Source organism: Limanda limanda, chromosome 8 (genome assembly GCF_963576545.1).
Source record: "Limanda limanda chromosome 8, fLimLim1.1, whole genome shotgun sequence".
Lineage (NCBI taxonomy): Eukaryota > Metazoa > Chordata > Actinopteri > Pleuronectiformes > Pleuronectidae > Limanda > Limanda limanda.
In genome coordinates this window covers 8644873-8661079 of record NC_083643.1, presented here as the reverse complement: position 1 = coordinate 8661079, position 16207 = coordinate 8644873, and the positions used below count along the sequence as shown (strand labels likewise).

The window sequence follows — 16207 nt, the reverse complement described above, 5'->3', positions numbered from 1 at the left end:
CAAAAGCACATGTGTGTTTGTTGCCAGTGGATCATGTGGTAACTTTAATTTATGCTGTGGAACAATAGCTTTGATTGTATCATCGCGGTGTGGGTGTGTAGTATCAGCAGCGCGGGCCATACTGTTTGCCATGTGTCTCTCATTACGCCATCTTTGGCAGGCCTGGCTGCTTCCACAGAGCTGAGACGTGCAGCTCAACAAGGGCGCCGTTCTCCAGCAACAAATCCCACCGCGCTCTTTCCCCCTCCTCAGCCCGCCAGACTCCCGACTAGCACGACCGCCGCCTGCCACTCGGATGGGGCTGAATTGAATCAGTCTTAGCGGAAAGTTTAGTTTAAGAAAAAAATGGGATTAAGTTACAATTAGTGCATAGAAATGCCATGAAATCATTATATATTCAACGTTCTGGTTGGAGGAGTTGGATGGGATTATTTCCTGCGGCCCTTGCACTGTACAACAGAGCTGCTTTGTCATTCTGGTTGGAGAAACAAAATACCAGACGTCTAACTAAACAGCGAGAATGGATTTTCTAATTTTAAATATAGTTTGATGGTCTGTTGAAAATGTGTTTCTAGGAAAGACCTTGCGGATAGTAGCAATGTTTGCTAAATATACAGAGGTGCTTGAGTTAACTTAATCCAAGCAGGGCATGTGTTGTGTTACACTAAATTGGGAGAGACACTGGCTGTTCAGTGCCGATCTAACCAGAATGGGACTCGGTAGAGCGAATATTTCCAGTCCCAAAGTCCCTTTAAATGTGATTAGGCTGCTCCAATTTTTACAAACTCAAAGATAGTTCCCGGAATTTGCGTGTTTTTAATTTTTTTTATCTCAGATCTTGAGATTAGACAAAATGTACTGGCTCATCCCCAACCCATGCCACACCCTTCCATCAAATGTTGAGCTAATCTGTCCCGTAGTTGTTGTGTGATCCTGCTGACAGACAAAAGATTCAAACATAACCTCCTTGAGGAAGGTAACAAGTCTGTCAGTCTTGACTTGACCGACTGTCCTTCTCAACTTTCACCTGCCCTCCAGTCAATGCAGAGGGCAGACCTCACACACAGCTCTTTGTGTGTCTGTGTGTGTGTGTGTGTTCAGGAGCAAATGAGTCCTGCTTGCTCAGGAGAGGGAGAAAGAGATGGCCTTGCACTAACCTCACCTCCGCATTTAGATCCACACGGTCAGCACTTGCGCGTGCAGTCATGCACACGCCTCATTAAAAGGAAAAACAACCCCACCTGAAATAACTTAAGTCTAAGTGTAAAACTATAAGAAGGTAAAGAAGGAACCCAGAGTCCATTCTTTACCACGCTTCATGCTGGAAATACCTTAATCTGAGCTGATCTGACCAATATTCTCTGCAGTGTGTCAGCTGTCAGTGTGTGACAGCAGGTGCCCCGTAGGCATGGAAAAAAACTCATTACAGCTGCTTGGTGGCCCAATTGGCAAGTAGATAATGGCTTCATTGTGTTTGGCTCAGTTTGAAGGATGGCCAGGTGGCAGGAGAAGGGTTAGACAGAATACAGGACCAGAAGCAAACGGCCCTGGAGGCTTTGTGAAGGTGGCAAATTGGTCTTGCAGTTGTTGCAGAAGCTCATGGCTTCTCCGAGCTGCCTGTGGGAACAAGAAACCCATTTGGGAGGGAGACAGGAAGTGCTTGGGCGCCTCACTTCCTGTTTATCGAGCTTGTCCCGGGCGAGAGTGAGAGAGAGAGGGAAGGTCTAGTGCAGTCTAATTGAACAGAGATGGTAGTGGTAGGTTAGACTTCCTTATATGCTCTCCGTCTCAAGCTGAAACACACACACACTTGCCTGCATAGCTGTGTAATTGCCTCTGTGCTGCAGTGCCTTTGGCAGCTGTGCCCCCTCATTTGTTTCAATTATCTACCATCTGACATGCATGGCGGAGAGGAAGACGGGGAAAGAACAGACCAGGAAAGTTTTAAATAGCCTCCAAAATTAAATGTTTTATATGTACAGATTTCGCACACCTTAAAATGACCTATCTTCACATGCATCGTGTTCAGAGTCGCACACGCTCACCTAGCTCCCTGTATTGAATGGGAGAGGAGCAGTGGAGGAGAGGCTGCAGAGGGGTGAGTGGGATGCTGCAGAGTGCTGACTCCAGTTTGTTCTGAAGTGAAGTCGGTAACATTTATTACGCAAACTGCCGGAGCTCAGAGGCTGAGGGCCAAACCAGAACTAACCTGAAATGTCCTCTTGTATCATGGCCGTTCTTCTGCCTTGTGCCAGCCTGGTACTGTAGCAGCAGTATAGTTTTGTTTTTAAGTTTTTTTGCAGTGACAAGACAGATGTGCACTCTGCATTAGCAACCCTCCCATCCCCCCCCCTCCAGGAGCGATGATGTCACTGCATAAGCTCATCTTCCAGTTACTCCTCGACACGCAGCCAATCCCGGACTTGTTTGCACCTGAATCCCCTGGCGACACATGTAGGAACCGACCGTTGATCTCATCTGCCCATAAAAGGATCAGGTTCTAGTGTCCTCACCACAGCTCATCCTTTACCTATTAGGATGTTATCTGGGGAGGGCGGAGGACCGGGTGGCGCTGTGCGACAGCAGCAGAGGAGGGAGCGTGCTCTCTCTGCTCCAAGGACATCTATTGATTTGACCCCTTTTGTTTCTCCTTTCTATCCAGCTCTCTCCCTTTATTTTCTGACTCTGGCAGCAGTTGCCTCCGCCCACTTCCTTCCCTCACTCATTGACGCACCATCTGTAGACGGCAGGCGTGCTTTTCATTCAGTAGCACATGTCTCGGTGAGGATGTTACAAATGGGGGTGAAATGTAGACATTGTAGTAATTGTTTCCCCTGTGTTAAGTGTGTGTGTGACTCCTGTGTTTGTCTCAGCGACTGACACAGACACGCGGTGATATTTCCTCCATACCAAGGGCCGGGCTTCGCTGTGGGTTCACTGACATCCTCGCAATTCCCCACAAGAAGCAAAACACGCCGTGGCTTTTTCCAGTTATTTCCATAACATTTGCTTTGTCTCCAAGCCCCCCCCCACCCCCTCCCCAGTCCTCCTCTTCCTCTCCTCTGTTTGTGGCCATAACACCGAAACACATGATGACATTACTGTGTCTTGCCTAACATGTAGGCCTCACACTGGATGTGTTTCCTCCTGATTAGGCCCTAGAGACTGATATCTGCTAACATCCCGACATGATGTGCTGTCGTAGCTAATTACCGGAAAACAAGTCTATGGGTGGAGCTTGTTTTCTGTCTAAAGTATGATTCCAGCTGTCACAGCTCTGGGTATGGGACTCGCTGCGGGCGAACCATCACGCCGTCTTGTTGTTGAGCGGCTGTTGTTCCGGGTGGATGTTCACGAGGGGTGGTGCAGGTGATTAGATCATGTCTGCCTCTTTTCCAAGTATCTTCCTGTGAGAGATCCGACCCCCTCCCTGGGCAGGAGAGCTGTTGCTTCTTGCCTCTCTCTCACACACACACACACACACACACACAAAGACACACACACACACACACCCACCCCTCTAAGCCCATTAGAAGTTAAAAAGCATGTCAAGGTGCACTTACCAGATCTTCCTACAGGGAGCTCTCATTTGCTCACATTTTCCACCGACTTGCTTTTTGGTTTGTTAATCTGTCGGCCTCCCTCAGTCACATGCTTCTCATCACCTCTTTGCCCAATCCTGGGTGTTACCACTTCCTCCGCCTTCATCCACTCCCATTGTTAATCAAACTCACACAATGGACCAGAGTTTCCTCTGCTCTCACATGGTCAAGATCTGTCATCGGCTCAATCAAGGGTGAATTTTGTTTCTCCTTTTTTGGAAAATAAGAGAGATGCATTGGTCAGGTGCTAAAGTCAATGCACTGGTTAGCTCTCTGTAAATCCTGTTCCTTTGGACAACGCTAGTGTTTCATTGAAGAACCTCGTGAACTGTGTACTTCATGTGTAAACAGCACTTTTGTATTTTTAAAACGCAGCACTTAGGCTTTTGTGTCTTTGTGTGGTGGGCGGGGGACGCAGTGGCTGTACTCTTCTTTGAAAATGTCCTTGTCCGCTGTGTCTGACCGTGCGGTTGTTGTGATAAGCGGAAGAGCAGATGTGAGTCGGCTGTTTGAAAGCCAGCCAGATTCTCAAAGACCTTCTGCTGCTGCTCCTGCTGTGACCACTCTCTGGCAATTCTTTCCCGAGATAATGGCTACTGTACAAAACAAACTGGAGCTGATGGATGCATAATGTTCCTGTACTCAGTCTCATCTGTGGAGGACAGCGGAAGAAACACAAAGTCACTGCTCACGTCATCAATGGAGCTGATTAAAGGGAAATCTATCAAAGGGGCAAGGACAGAAGAGGTTGAATCCATTTTCTTGCAGCAAACGTTCACAAAATAGTACTGACCTTGTATGAAAATAACTATTTGTTGTTTTTATGTCATAACTTTTTCACCTTTTGTAAATACAACCAGATCAATTTTCTTCATTCATTTACAAAGCTGGACAAAGCTTTACCTAAATATGGAAATAAATGAAAACTACCCAAACATTATTCAAAATAATTTTCAAAATGGATGGTACTAATGTGCAAAAGTTAAATTAACCTTAAAAAATACACCTTTTAATGGATGTAATATGAAAAATGGGTACATTTACTAAATTTTTCTTCAACTCTCCAGTGTTGATTATTTGCTTTGAGTAAGATCTTTGAGCTCAGTGAGTTTAGACCTTGTCAGTTAAGTCCATGTTCTCAGGGTTAAAGAGCAAACGGGGCATCAGCCGGACAGAAATAACAATTCAAACTCCAGTGTTGCCGTTCGCTCACATGCCAGACAGTCTGCTGGAGCTGTCCTCGGTTATTGCTGATACAGGAAATGGAGACATGTTCCCCTGGGAAAGGGGTCCCCCCCCCATAAACCTCTACTTTCATCTCTCTCGTCTGTTTGTTATTTTTCGCATCTCACAGGCCGAGGGAATGCGGACTCTCAGCCCGAGTTATGCAATATACCTAGAAACAGCCGGGTGCGCTTTTGTGTGTGCTAATGTGATTTGACTGCAGCATGTAGATCTTATCAGCTGGGTTTTACCTCATTATCATTTCTGCTGATGTGACCACGCATTCCCGTCTTTATGTAGTACATACTTTACACATTTTTCTCACGGCTGCCTGTTTTTATGTTTCACGTTCTGCTTGAGTCGGTGATATGTACGATATGTTGACACGGTCACTCAAGCAGTGATGAAGCGGCTGCTCGACACTGATCAGTTACTCATTCCTCGTTGTCGTACAGCAGAGTGGTTTGTCAGGCCGTCGGCACCAATTACTCTGGCCTATGTTTCCATGTTAAAGGAACATTCTGTACATTCAAGTCTGCCTGTGTGTGTCTGTTGTGGGAAAGCAGTATACATTATATGCAGCCACATTCCCCTCGGTAGAAAATCTGTGACTAAATGCCCTCAGTTAGGAGTTAATGAGCTGGAGCAGGTATGTGAAGCCTCGGAGCAGAAAAGAGAGCCACCCAAACTCTGTATGTGAACCCCACACCCTTTATTTATCTCTGCATCATTTGCATTTAAGACTTAACCGTCCCCATTGAGCCGTCCTTCAGTCCAACCTCCCAGAGAGCGTGCCAGTAGACTTCCCGGCCTAACTGTGCTGGTGCCCATTTTGTGTTGGTTGCGCCTGCTTCACTGTCCAGTTGAAGCTGAAGTACAGTCCGAGTGACTCTGCTGCTTTAACTGAGGGCTTCTTCTTTCCATCACGTCCATGCTGCTGCTGCTGTCTTGTTTTATTCTATTTGCTTATTTTTCTTCCAACCATGAAAAGAGATCTCTGTTCCCGGTGAAGCCCCTGGGCCTCTCCCATCATGCTCGGCCCCATATATATGCATCCTGTGTAAACACGGGGCAAAAACCCAAACCTTTTTCCCGCCACCTCATCTTCGCCTCCTCCATCTTTACCTATATTCCATGACGCTCTTTCTCCTCTGTCCGGCCCCCTCCACCTTTATATACCACACATGCTCACATGCACAAACACACAGGCTGCTCCTTGTGCTCCAGAGCAAACAGGAGCCATACTGTATATATGGACCACAGCTCTCCCCCTTTTTTCCTTGCACCTCGTCTGTACGTCACAACCCCCCCCCCCTTTCTTCCCTCCAAACCTCCCATCCCCTTGTTCAGTGTTTTTTTCATTCTCACACTTAATATTAGTTTCTGTTCTTTATATAACTCTGCAGCACCAGAAGTAGTGGAAAGAAACCTGTTAATTTTTTTTACAGTGTTGCCACAGTCTTAGCTCACTTTCAAGTCTCTCACACACATGTGCACACACTCACAGCATCCACACCCTTCCTATAAAACCTGAAAAGGAGAAGTAGGATGGAAAAAACTCTGTACAGCTGTAAATTTGTGTAAGTTTCACACAATGGCTGCAGTCAGAGATTTGTCCTTCTAAGGGTGTGGACTGTGTCATAATGTCTCTGATTTCTTCTAACTCTGATGACATTACAGAAAAATGCTGTAATTGTATCTGGCGTTCTCTCCGGAGTCACATTGCTGCCCTCCAGTTATGAGAAGTGTTTTTTTCAATTTTGTCCTTTTTTGGCATTATCTCAGATTACAAAACACATTTGGCGACTTGTCGGCCCTTAAACTAAACAACAGTTGTCATCATAACAATTTATGGTATATATCAAAATATACTGTTTGTAAACCTGCTGTTATGATAGGAGCATTCCATTTTCAATGCTGTGGTTGTTACTTTTTTCCTTTCATAAAACAAAGCAAGAAAAAATGAACAATAATAATAATAAATAAAAGAGGGATGTGTAGCTCAGTTATGAAAGAGTACATTCACCTGTTTGGAGACAATCCAGTGAGTTATCTCAGTTAAATCCAATTAGTTGGCTCAGAGACCAGGCAACTTTTTTCTAGACAGTGAGAGAAAAGAAGTTAAAAGAAAAGCAAACAGCAAAACCTAATAAAGGAATATCAATTTGTAGAGTCCATAAAATGTGGCTGACAGGAGTCCCATTTTGACTCTTTGTAGGTAAAGTGAGAAAGTATGTTTTCCCCAGTAACAACATCTGTCCTCGTCAAGGTTTCATTTATGTAGGGACTTCAACTACCTGATGTGAAAGCTGTGCATACCTTCATTTTCTCTGCCAGCAGGTGGCAGTGTTGGATTCACACCTATAGCTCTTACCCCAGTGTGTGAAAAACAAGGAATGTTCCTCTCTCCTGTCCAGAAGAACTAGAGCCAAACCACGCTACGCAATGTTGTTCCACTAGAGCTGTAATCTAGCTAATAATTTTAGTTTGGATCAGAAATGTTCTGAATTTAATCTGCAGTTGGGAGACCAACAGGTTGTTTAAGTGTGTGTGTCTGTGGGTGTGTGCCCTTGCCTCAGTGCCAAGGTTATCACAGTCTTCCAAGAAAAAGACACATTCTTTTCCTTTTGTGAGGTTTATTAGAGTTCTGGGAAGACGTGTAGCCTCAGGGATTATTTCAGTGTAGCACAAGACTTGACACATGCACACACACCTTTTACTGTGCAAGTGCAGCTCCTTTTTTATTATCAGAGCTATAAGCTTGAACACTGCAGTTAGCTACACGCTGTACTCGCATTCTTGTCCCTTCAGTGATGGGATCTCTCGCTCCTCCGTCACAGGATGTAACCGAGCAGAACATCCACTCTCTCACACTGAGTCGGTGCCTCACTGCCTTTGTCGTGTGATTTATCTCGTGACACTGATGACGGAGTGACTCTGCCGCTCAGCTGCAGTTATTAAGAGGACGTCTGACCTCATTACCATTCCCCTGCTAGCTGCAGGCCTCAGGACAAGCTGTGTGAACACCGGCGATGCTGCAACATGTCAACGGTTATTCCCAAGGTCAGCGGGATCACCTGTCTCCTCCTCCCCCCTGATCACTAACTCAAAACGCTGTTGCCTTATTTGTTCGTTGAGCACTATATCAAAGCCTGACCTTGCACCTGAGCCCCGGGCTTATACCCTGTGTGAGAGACAGGTGTTTAGCTGGCCAGGTTAGGATGGATGGAGACTCCACTGTGAAGGAATGTTGGAGGAGGAGGAGTGTAGCGGGCAGTCGGCCGGGGCATGCTGAGACAGACTCCCACATGGAGCCAAACTCTTTCACTCCTCTCTCTTCTCGTCCAAAAGTTCTGTTATTACGATTGCTCCTTTTTTATCTGCTCTGTTTTTCACGGCCCTGCCCTCCGCCGCACACCCCTCTCCATTAACTAATCTCATCTCCCATGCAGTCACTTCCTTCCTTCCTCCCTTCCCGTATCTTCTCCCATTTTATCTCTCCTCATATTTTCATTTTGGCCTATTCCCGCTAATGCGATACGTGGTTAATCTAAGGACGTATCCATGGAGATGGTGATTTATAAATGTCTTGATGCGGGTCTGGTTGTTCTCATCTCCTGTCATCCATCTTGCTCAAGCCCTCTCATCCCTCGGTCATCGACTAGTCAGAACACGGCAGGCATAGTTCCTTCCTTCCAAACTTATTTCACTCGAACCATTGCCTGGAAGTTTTTAAACATTTGCAAATCCAAACTAATTTGACTTCTAATTGGATTAACACTGATGTGACAAATCAAGCAGGCCTGTATTTCCCCTTTGTGCAATTGCTCCTGTTAAATGCAGCATGAAGACGACAACTTATATGTTTGCTCGTCGGGTTCACGCGTCTGCATCGCAAAACAACAAAAGCCGCTTCAATCCAAGCTGAAAATGATACTTCTAAGATCTGCTGCTCTTGACCTCCTTCGGTTCACTGTTCGTGTTACTGTTTTCTCCTCCTCAGCTTTCCTCCTCTCGTCTTTGTTTAGCCAGGCTGTGTGTACAGAGAGCAGTGGCATGTCTTTGCATGCAGCCCTTCCCCTACAGGAATGCAAAGAAGATATGAAGCCAGGGAGAAACAGAGCGCGCACGCAAAGAGAGAGAAAGAGGACTTCAAGGCCTTAAAGGTGGAAAGGGTAGAATGAACTGATGGGAAAGAAAAAGTTAGGCTTGATATATTAATGTGACATCTTAAATGTCACATATTCCTTTCAAGAAAACTATGACGGCAGTAATAATAACATATAATTCCTACATTTCCTCATAATTTCATACGACAAGACCTATGTGATATGATTGATTGATTTGTGTTCTTTCATTATATCAAATATTTCCACAAATGTTCAAACTTGGACAATTCTAAAAATTTGATCATGGCAATAATCAGTTTCATTTGGTTGCCTGTGTGTGGCGTATGTGCCAGAGACTAAATTTACTTTTCATCCAGTTTTAGGCCTGATAATACCCTTTTTAGATCTTCATTGTTGTCATAATTTAAGTGAATTAAGGATTTTTGTCATTGGACGTCAGCTGAGAAATAAGCAGAGAACAGTTCAGCGACAGGTTGGATCACAGACCCTTGAAAACTTCCTTTGTCCACTTAACAGCATCAGAAAATTGCAGATTTTTAAGCGAAACTGTGTTGAAAAGTGTTTTTACTGGATTTAAACAACTGGTCCATTTGTTTTGGAGAGGAGGAGGTTCTGTGATTAATTGAGCTCACTGTAAAAACCTCCCGAACGATATACACTAAAGGAATCCTAACTGGGAAGAAGCATACTACAGTGATGGTGGTGAAGACATCACCTCCCACATTACTTCACAATGTTACCAAACTCTGCCTTTTGAAAAGTCAGTAAACACAGAGGTAGACTCCTGCTATCTTTGCCAGGTTCGATGCTGCCTATCTAACTTTGTCTGCACATGCACAGACACACTACACTCTCACACAGGCCCTTCAGTGCAGTGCAGTAGAAATGGAAGGTAGAGGGGAGGAGTTAGTTTAACTGATTTTGTTGTTCTAGACTCGGTTCTTTTCTTTTTTTAGTCGGAGAGCGTGTTAGACCGATGAGGCATTTTTTGTTGTATTTACTCTTTCCTCGCTGTGTCAGCACACACGGGACTCTTTTGTCCGTCTGAAGAGGTCGGGATTGCAGGTCGCTGGGTTCAGTGTGCCGAGTGTCTCCTGGCCCTGCTGACCTTCATCCGGGCCAGTAGAAAAACCCCTGGTTCCAAAGACCTTCCGTGTGCTCTGTTTTCACAGGCTAAGACCTTACCTAAACACACTACACACTCCCACACACCCAGAACGCAACACCCAACCGAGGGACCCACACAGCAACTTAATGTCCGTGCTGTCATTTTTGGTTTCAACGCGTTTGGACGCCGGACCTGTCTGTCACTTTCATCTCGGCTGTGATTGGCTGTAGATTTGACTCCGGCATGAGCTGTTGCCAAGCCCCGAGGCACATCTGCTGTGGTTGTGACTCATCTACTGCTGGCCTGGGATCAGTGTTTTCTTTGTCTCAAATAGGTGGAATGTCGACTGACTTTCAGACTCAACCTGTTGGGCCAGCGATGTATCTCTCTGAGCATTGAGGAGCGCTCTGCAGGCCAACACGCCAACATGTCCCACTCAGTTTGAATATTCAATTCTGTTGTAGTTTAACAATCCAGTGTATCTCGTTCCTGAGTGTTAACACATAAATAGACCACATTTCTTTATCGAACGCTTCCTATCTCTTGCGTTATAACGTCAAAGGGCTAATCGCTTGAATAGCATGAATTTTTACCCAACGCCGTCTTATCTGTCGCTCTGGTCGGTTTGCTTTAGTTATTGTGATTTCTTTTATTCCTTCACTTATCTGATTTAATACGTAACGCATCTGTCACAAGGTCTGTGACGTCACAGTTTCCACAAACTGCCTGTTATTCTTCTGCTCCCTCCTTGTGATGTGTTTTCTAATTAAATCTGAGCTTTTACTGGTTGTATCTCCCGGGTGGTTGTTTTTTGATGAGGTTTGCATACTTGAATCAGTCCTGATAAAAACTCGTGGTTCAGTCTAATGAAAATGGTTTGTGTTTTTACATAAACCATATTTTTTACGTAAACCTTCCTGTAACACTAAGTATTCCTCCGTCTGTTTTAACACAGAACACATCCTGTCTTTGTTGGGCTCCCTGTTAAACGCTGGGTATATGTTCTGCCAGTAATCTCTGCCCTGCATCAACATCTGGTTTGGTGAGAGCAGGTGGCGGCTGAGTGATGTCTTGCCTGCACAGTGTTAGGGAAGGTGACTGTGACGTCCGCAGGGAAGAAAGAGTAAACCTCTGTCTGCCAGACGATGGAATGCGACCGTTGGTTTCCATCCGCGTCAGACGTTGCGTAAGAGGGGTCGAACTTGCGCGGCTGGATGGCATCGTCTCTGTCTCCACCTGCTCTGTTTGGGTGAAGCTCGTAAATCTAGAGGCGTGCCTGCGTATGACCTGTTCCACCAAGGAGAAGGCCACTTTATGGTGAACGCCACCTGCTCTTTAACTTTCACGCCCGATTCATTGAAGCACTTTGTCCACAGTAACACAGCAGGGAGCGCAGAGGCCGGGGTCCAGGCCAAGCCCCAGTGATCTCGAATGGATGTCTTCTATTTCCAGTGGCCGCACGGATCCAATAGTTAGACGCAAATTAATGGAAAAATCCCTGAGCACAGGTTTTCCATTTCAGCAACTTTTGAGTGCACGGGCAGAGAACATGTATCGGCCATGTTACACTGTAGTATATCAGCTTATATACAGTATATATGATGTACACAAGCAAGCTTTTTTCAGTGTCGTAAAAACTCAATGTCCGTATGAGAGTATTTTAATACCAGACACCAAAATAAGCTTTTTAGATGCGTCACTAAAATATCAAACACATTTCTATCTGGCTACAGGTCCTTTAATCCCCTCCCCTGCATTCTCTCACCCGCTTAGACGGTCTCTGATTGAGTCGCCAACTCATTGTATGTCCACTCACTCACTTACACACACACACATACACACACTCACACTCTACACGTTCCCCCTAATGTCCCCTCCCGTTGCACTCTCTATTCTTTATGGCAGGCTGATGCTATATTTAGCGCGAGGGGGGGAAAAGTCAGTGCTCTGTTCTGGTGCCTCCACCCCTCTCCTCTGCTCCCAACCTCCACCACCACCACAGCAGGAGCCACTCACAGGGGCCCATGCATCGCCCGACTCCACCCACCACCCACTACCCACCCAGCCCAGAGTCCAGTGTGCAGTCCCAGTGCATGTGGTGGGCAGAAGGGCGTTCGGTCACGCTGGGTGAAGGTGCAGAGTAGGCGCCGGTCGGACCCTCTCTCCCTGTGATTCCTTCAGATGGTCTCCTCAGATCACACGGGGGCTTTTTAAACACAAACAAGCGGCGCCTCAGAAGGTCCCTCAGTAAACATGCTCCACTGGCATGCGTGCAGACTCCACACACATACCTCTGCACACGCAAATTACACACTACCATACACAGTCTTCACACACCCTCACAATCTCTTTTATCTCTGTCTCCTGACTGCTAACCCCCCACCACCCATATACCCCGAGTGCACATACTGTAGCTCCGCGGGTCCCCTTAGATCTGGTGGTCCCGTGTTTCCCAACATCGCCTGGGCCCCACCAGTTTTTCTCTGAGGAGGCAGAGAGGAAAAGCAGACATGTTCCAGAGGAGGAGACAAAGTAAACAAAACAAAACAAGAAGGGCAGGAGAAACCTGTGAAGAAGAGAATAAGAGGCACTGATTAGAGGGCAGACGTGCGAGGGAACGAGCTCCTTTAACACCCGCTGTAATCTTCTCATGAGTTGCACGACTCCCACCATCCACTGTTCATTTCCTCTTGTTCACTCTGAGCTCAAGTGTTGCTGGCTCAGCTTTCTGTCGACAATTTTATTAGAATTTACAGCAAATTGGAGCTTTCAATCAAGTCCACGATGTGAAACTTGACAAATTGATTTGTTTCAAAGAATTTCACCCAGGTGTAGACTTGCCCCACAGAGTCGTTAACAAATGATCTCCAGATATTCTAATGAACCTGGCATTGACTCTGAAACCGGCTTTGTCTGATTCCCTCTCCGTCTCTCCGGCTCTGACACTCGTGTTGGAACATGCCTGACTGCTGCCAGCCTGTCATAGTTGGAGTGCAGGTGAAGTTTAGAATCAGCAGCAGGAATGTCGCCCCACGGTCCCATCACCTGGCACCGCTTCCCACAACTGAAAGAAACGACACTATGCAAACTTTTCTTTACTGCAGGTCGTGTGTAAGGTGCGGCGAAGTAGAAAACCTGCTGAAACACACAGGCCAGCTTCTGAGGCTGACTTACAAGTCCTTACAGTACAATAAGAACGATATTATATAGGTTTTGCCTTCATTCTCTTTTGAATTTAATCATTTGCTTTAATGCCTTGTTCAACTTCTACAATTGAAAATAAAGATTTGCACAGATTTATTGGTTGGATGATAAAAACTTGCCAATATGAGCCTTTCACAGACGTATGCAGCCTTTTATGTTTGCAGTTGGCAACATAAAATCTTTTTAATCCGTTTTAACAATGCAGCAAAAAGATATGCAGTCATGATGTGCATGCCAATTTACTTAATTCAAGTTAACATATCTAGTTTATTACGTTCTTTCTATTTATAGTTCTTTAAGTTTATGGTCAAACTGTAAAATATGAAGCATTTATGACATTGCTAATAACATGGTAGGAATCATTGCTTCTCTTTGTTTTATTTACCAGATGTAGTTTACTCAGTTTAATAATTACTGTACATATTCAGTGTGAGTATAGATTAAGTAGATTGTTTTTTTTGTGCTTTATTTTAATACACTTGTGTGAGTGTGATATAAAAAACTCAATTCATGGTAAATTAAATTGCTACATTATTGACATGATCAATTTTGAGGGCTGATAGATTATTTGTGATGTCTTGGTGTTATCTCCCCTGCTCATTGAGTTGTGTGTGTGGGTCTGTGTGTGATTGTGTGTGTCGGGACTTCACAGATGTATGCAGCCTTTTTATGTTTGCAGTTGGCAACATAAAATCTTTTTAATCCGTTTTAACAATGCAGAAAAAAGATATGCAGTCATGATGTGCATGTTTATGCATTCAAATTAAGCTAACATTTTTAGTTTATTACGTTATTTTATTTATAGTTTTATAAGTTTATGGCCCAACTGTAAGATATGAAGCATTTACGACATTGCTTTTTCGTAAGAGCTCAATAATAACATGGTAGGAATCATTGCTTCTCTTTGTTTTATTTACCAGATGTAGTTTACTCTGTAATAATTACTGTACATATTCATTGTGAGAATAGATTAAGATGATTGTTTTTTGCTTTATTTTAATACACTGTGAGTGTGATATATAAAACTCAATTCATGTCAAATTAAGTTGCTACATTATTGACATGATCAATTTTGAGGCCTGATAGATTATTGGTGGTGTCTTGGTGTTGTCTCCTTTGCACATTGAGTTGTGTGGGTCTGTGTGTGATTGTGTGTGTGATTGTGTGTGTCGTGACTTGTTCTGGTGCAGCTGAAGTGTGAAACCCTTTTCAAATGCACCGTCGTGCACAGTCAGGCGCTCGACCACCTGTTGCTGCATTGTAACAACACATGAGGTGAAAAAAGCCCAAACCACGTCCACATGGGCAGGCTGTGACGCCGGCACGCCCCGCCCATTCAACCCCAGCCCCTCCTCCGATTGGCCTAGACAGTCAGATGGGGGCGGGCCCTTGGGTAAAGTCTCCACAAACTTTTTTTTCTCACTCGCGGAGTTCAGAGACACTGGAACTCTGCTGCGTCCGGACGTGGAGTCTCTTCTTCATGTTTTAAACGATGGTGGGAGATTACTGCTCCTTCTCTGGAGATAAATCGGACATGCACTCTCAGAGAAACTCCAAAAACGGACTAAGTTGCAAAATGGTTCTTCAGGCGGTCGGGAAAGTGCTCAGGTAAAACTTCTTGTAACTTAGTGATAACTCATATCAGCTTAAAACTTCGTGTATACTGTAAATGCGACTAAAAAATACCCAATAACAAGTTTATCACTAACTTTACATTTCGAGTTTATGTTGTTTTACGGTTATGAATGTGTCATAGACTTAAAACTTCGTCCTCTGTGTATTTGTTTCATGTTCCGATGTCATGTTTGATCTGAAAAGTTTTTTCAAACTTCTGCTCACTTAAATTATAAATTGCTGCGTTCACGTCCCGTCGGTTTTCCGAGCCCTCTGGTTTTTGTTCAAATCTGCGGTTCCACACGAGGGTTCAGTCATTGTCTCGTCCTCGGTCGGTGGTAATTACACGAGTCCACTTGAGGACCCGCAGGTTCCGGGGTCACAGCAATTTAGCAGCCGGTGGTGATGGGGACGTGTCCCCCGGATTCCTCCTTCCTCTTCCTGCAGCGCTTCGGTAACAAGACTCAACAAGAGGAAGAGAAATGTGACACTGACTTCTCATCCTGGGTCTAATAAATCATGCAGGACGCCTGTAAGGGCATTATTTCAAATCAAAGGGATTTACATTAACAAAAAGCTTTTTTTAGTAGAAACAGAAGAAAAGTTTCAGATCGTGGATATTGTGAGCCCTTGTAAATGAATCTGTAAAAACCCAAGTTGAAAAATATATGGAAGGGGATAGGAGAAATTAAAGATTATTTAAGTTTAAGATAAGAGCATGCTGGTTTCAGGGTTTACCCCTTTACACAGAGGCTATATTTCAACATTAGGAATACAAGTCAAAATGGGTGTGACTCCCTATTTGCTTTCTTTTTTAATTCAATCATATTTAACATACTTAAGCGATTTACATAGTAATCAGCAGGCATTTGATCAAGGACCATTTAAGCGGTTATCAAAAGGCCTTGCTATGAGCGAGCAGACGTAAGGCTTTAAGAATGTATGACCCAAATAGGAGTGTTAAGTGTGTTTATGTGTCATACAAATGGTAACAAACAACAAACCCAGTCGTGGGGAAATGATGCAAGTGAAAATACATCTGCATTTCGCAATAGTGTGTTAACTGTGTCATGTAAAAAAAGATGTGCAGTCTAGCGGCATTCAGAAATGCATACAAGACCGAGTGAGACGCTCTGCAGTTTCTTCTGGCCTCTTAGTATAAAGTCCATAGAAATCCTGGAGAAGTCTAAGTGAAATAGAAGACACAAACAAAGATGTCTAGAGAGAGTTTGTGGGGATAGGAGCTGACGTAGACATGATCACATGATCTCAGCAGCAGAGTTGATGCGTCACTTCCTGTCTCTACCTGCTGCACCCGGCTGCTC

General features: G+C 44.7%; 1 protein-coding gene across 5 annotated transcripts in view; it reads left to right on the top strand.

Moving 5' to 3' along the window:
• mob2a (MOB kinase activator 2a) overlaps positions 1-16207 on the top strand; it is a 56862-nt gene that overhangs the window by 28604 nt on the left and 12051 nt on the right. Inside the window, exon 1 of one of the 5 annotated variants that reach the window (XM_061076196.1) lies at positions 14739-14876. The exons of the other annotated variants lie outside the window; for them this stretch is intronic. Within the exon in view, the coding sequence (XP_060932179.1) occupies positions 14761-14876 (116 nt within the window). The 5' untranslated portion in view covers positions 14739-14760. Of the gene's footprint in view, positions 1-14738; positions 14877-16207 lie in introns of those variants that run through there. 5 annotated transcript variants of the gene reach the window in all.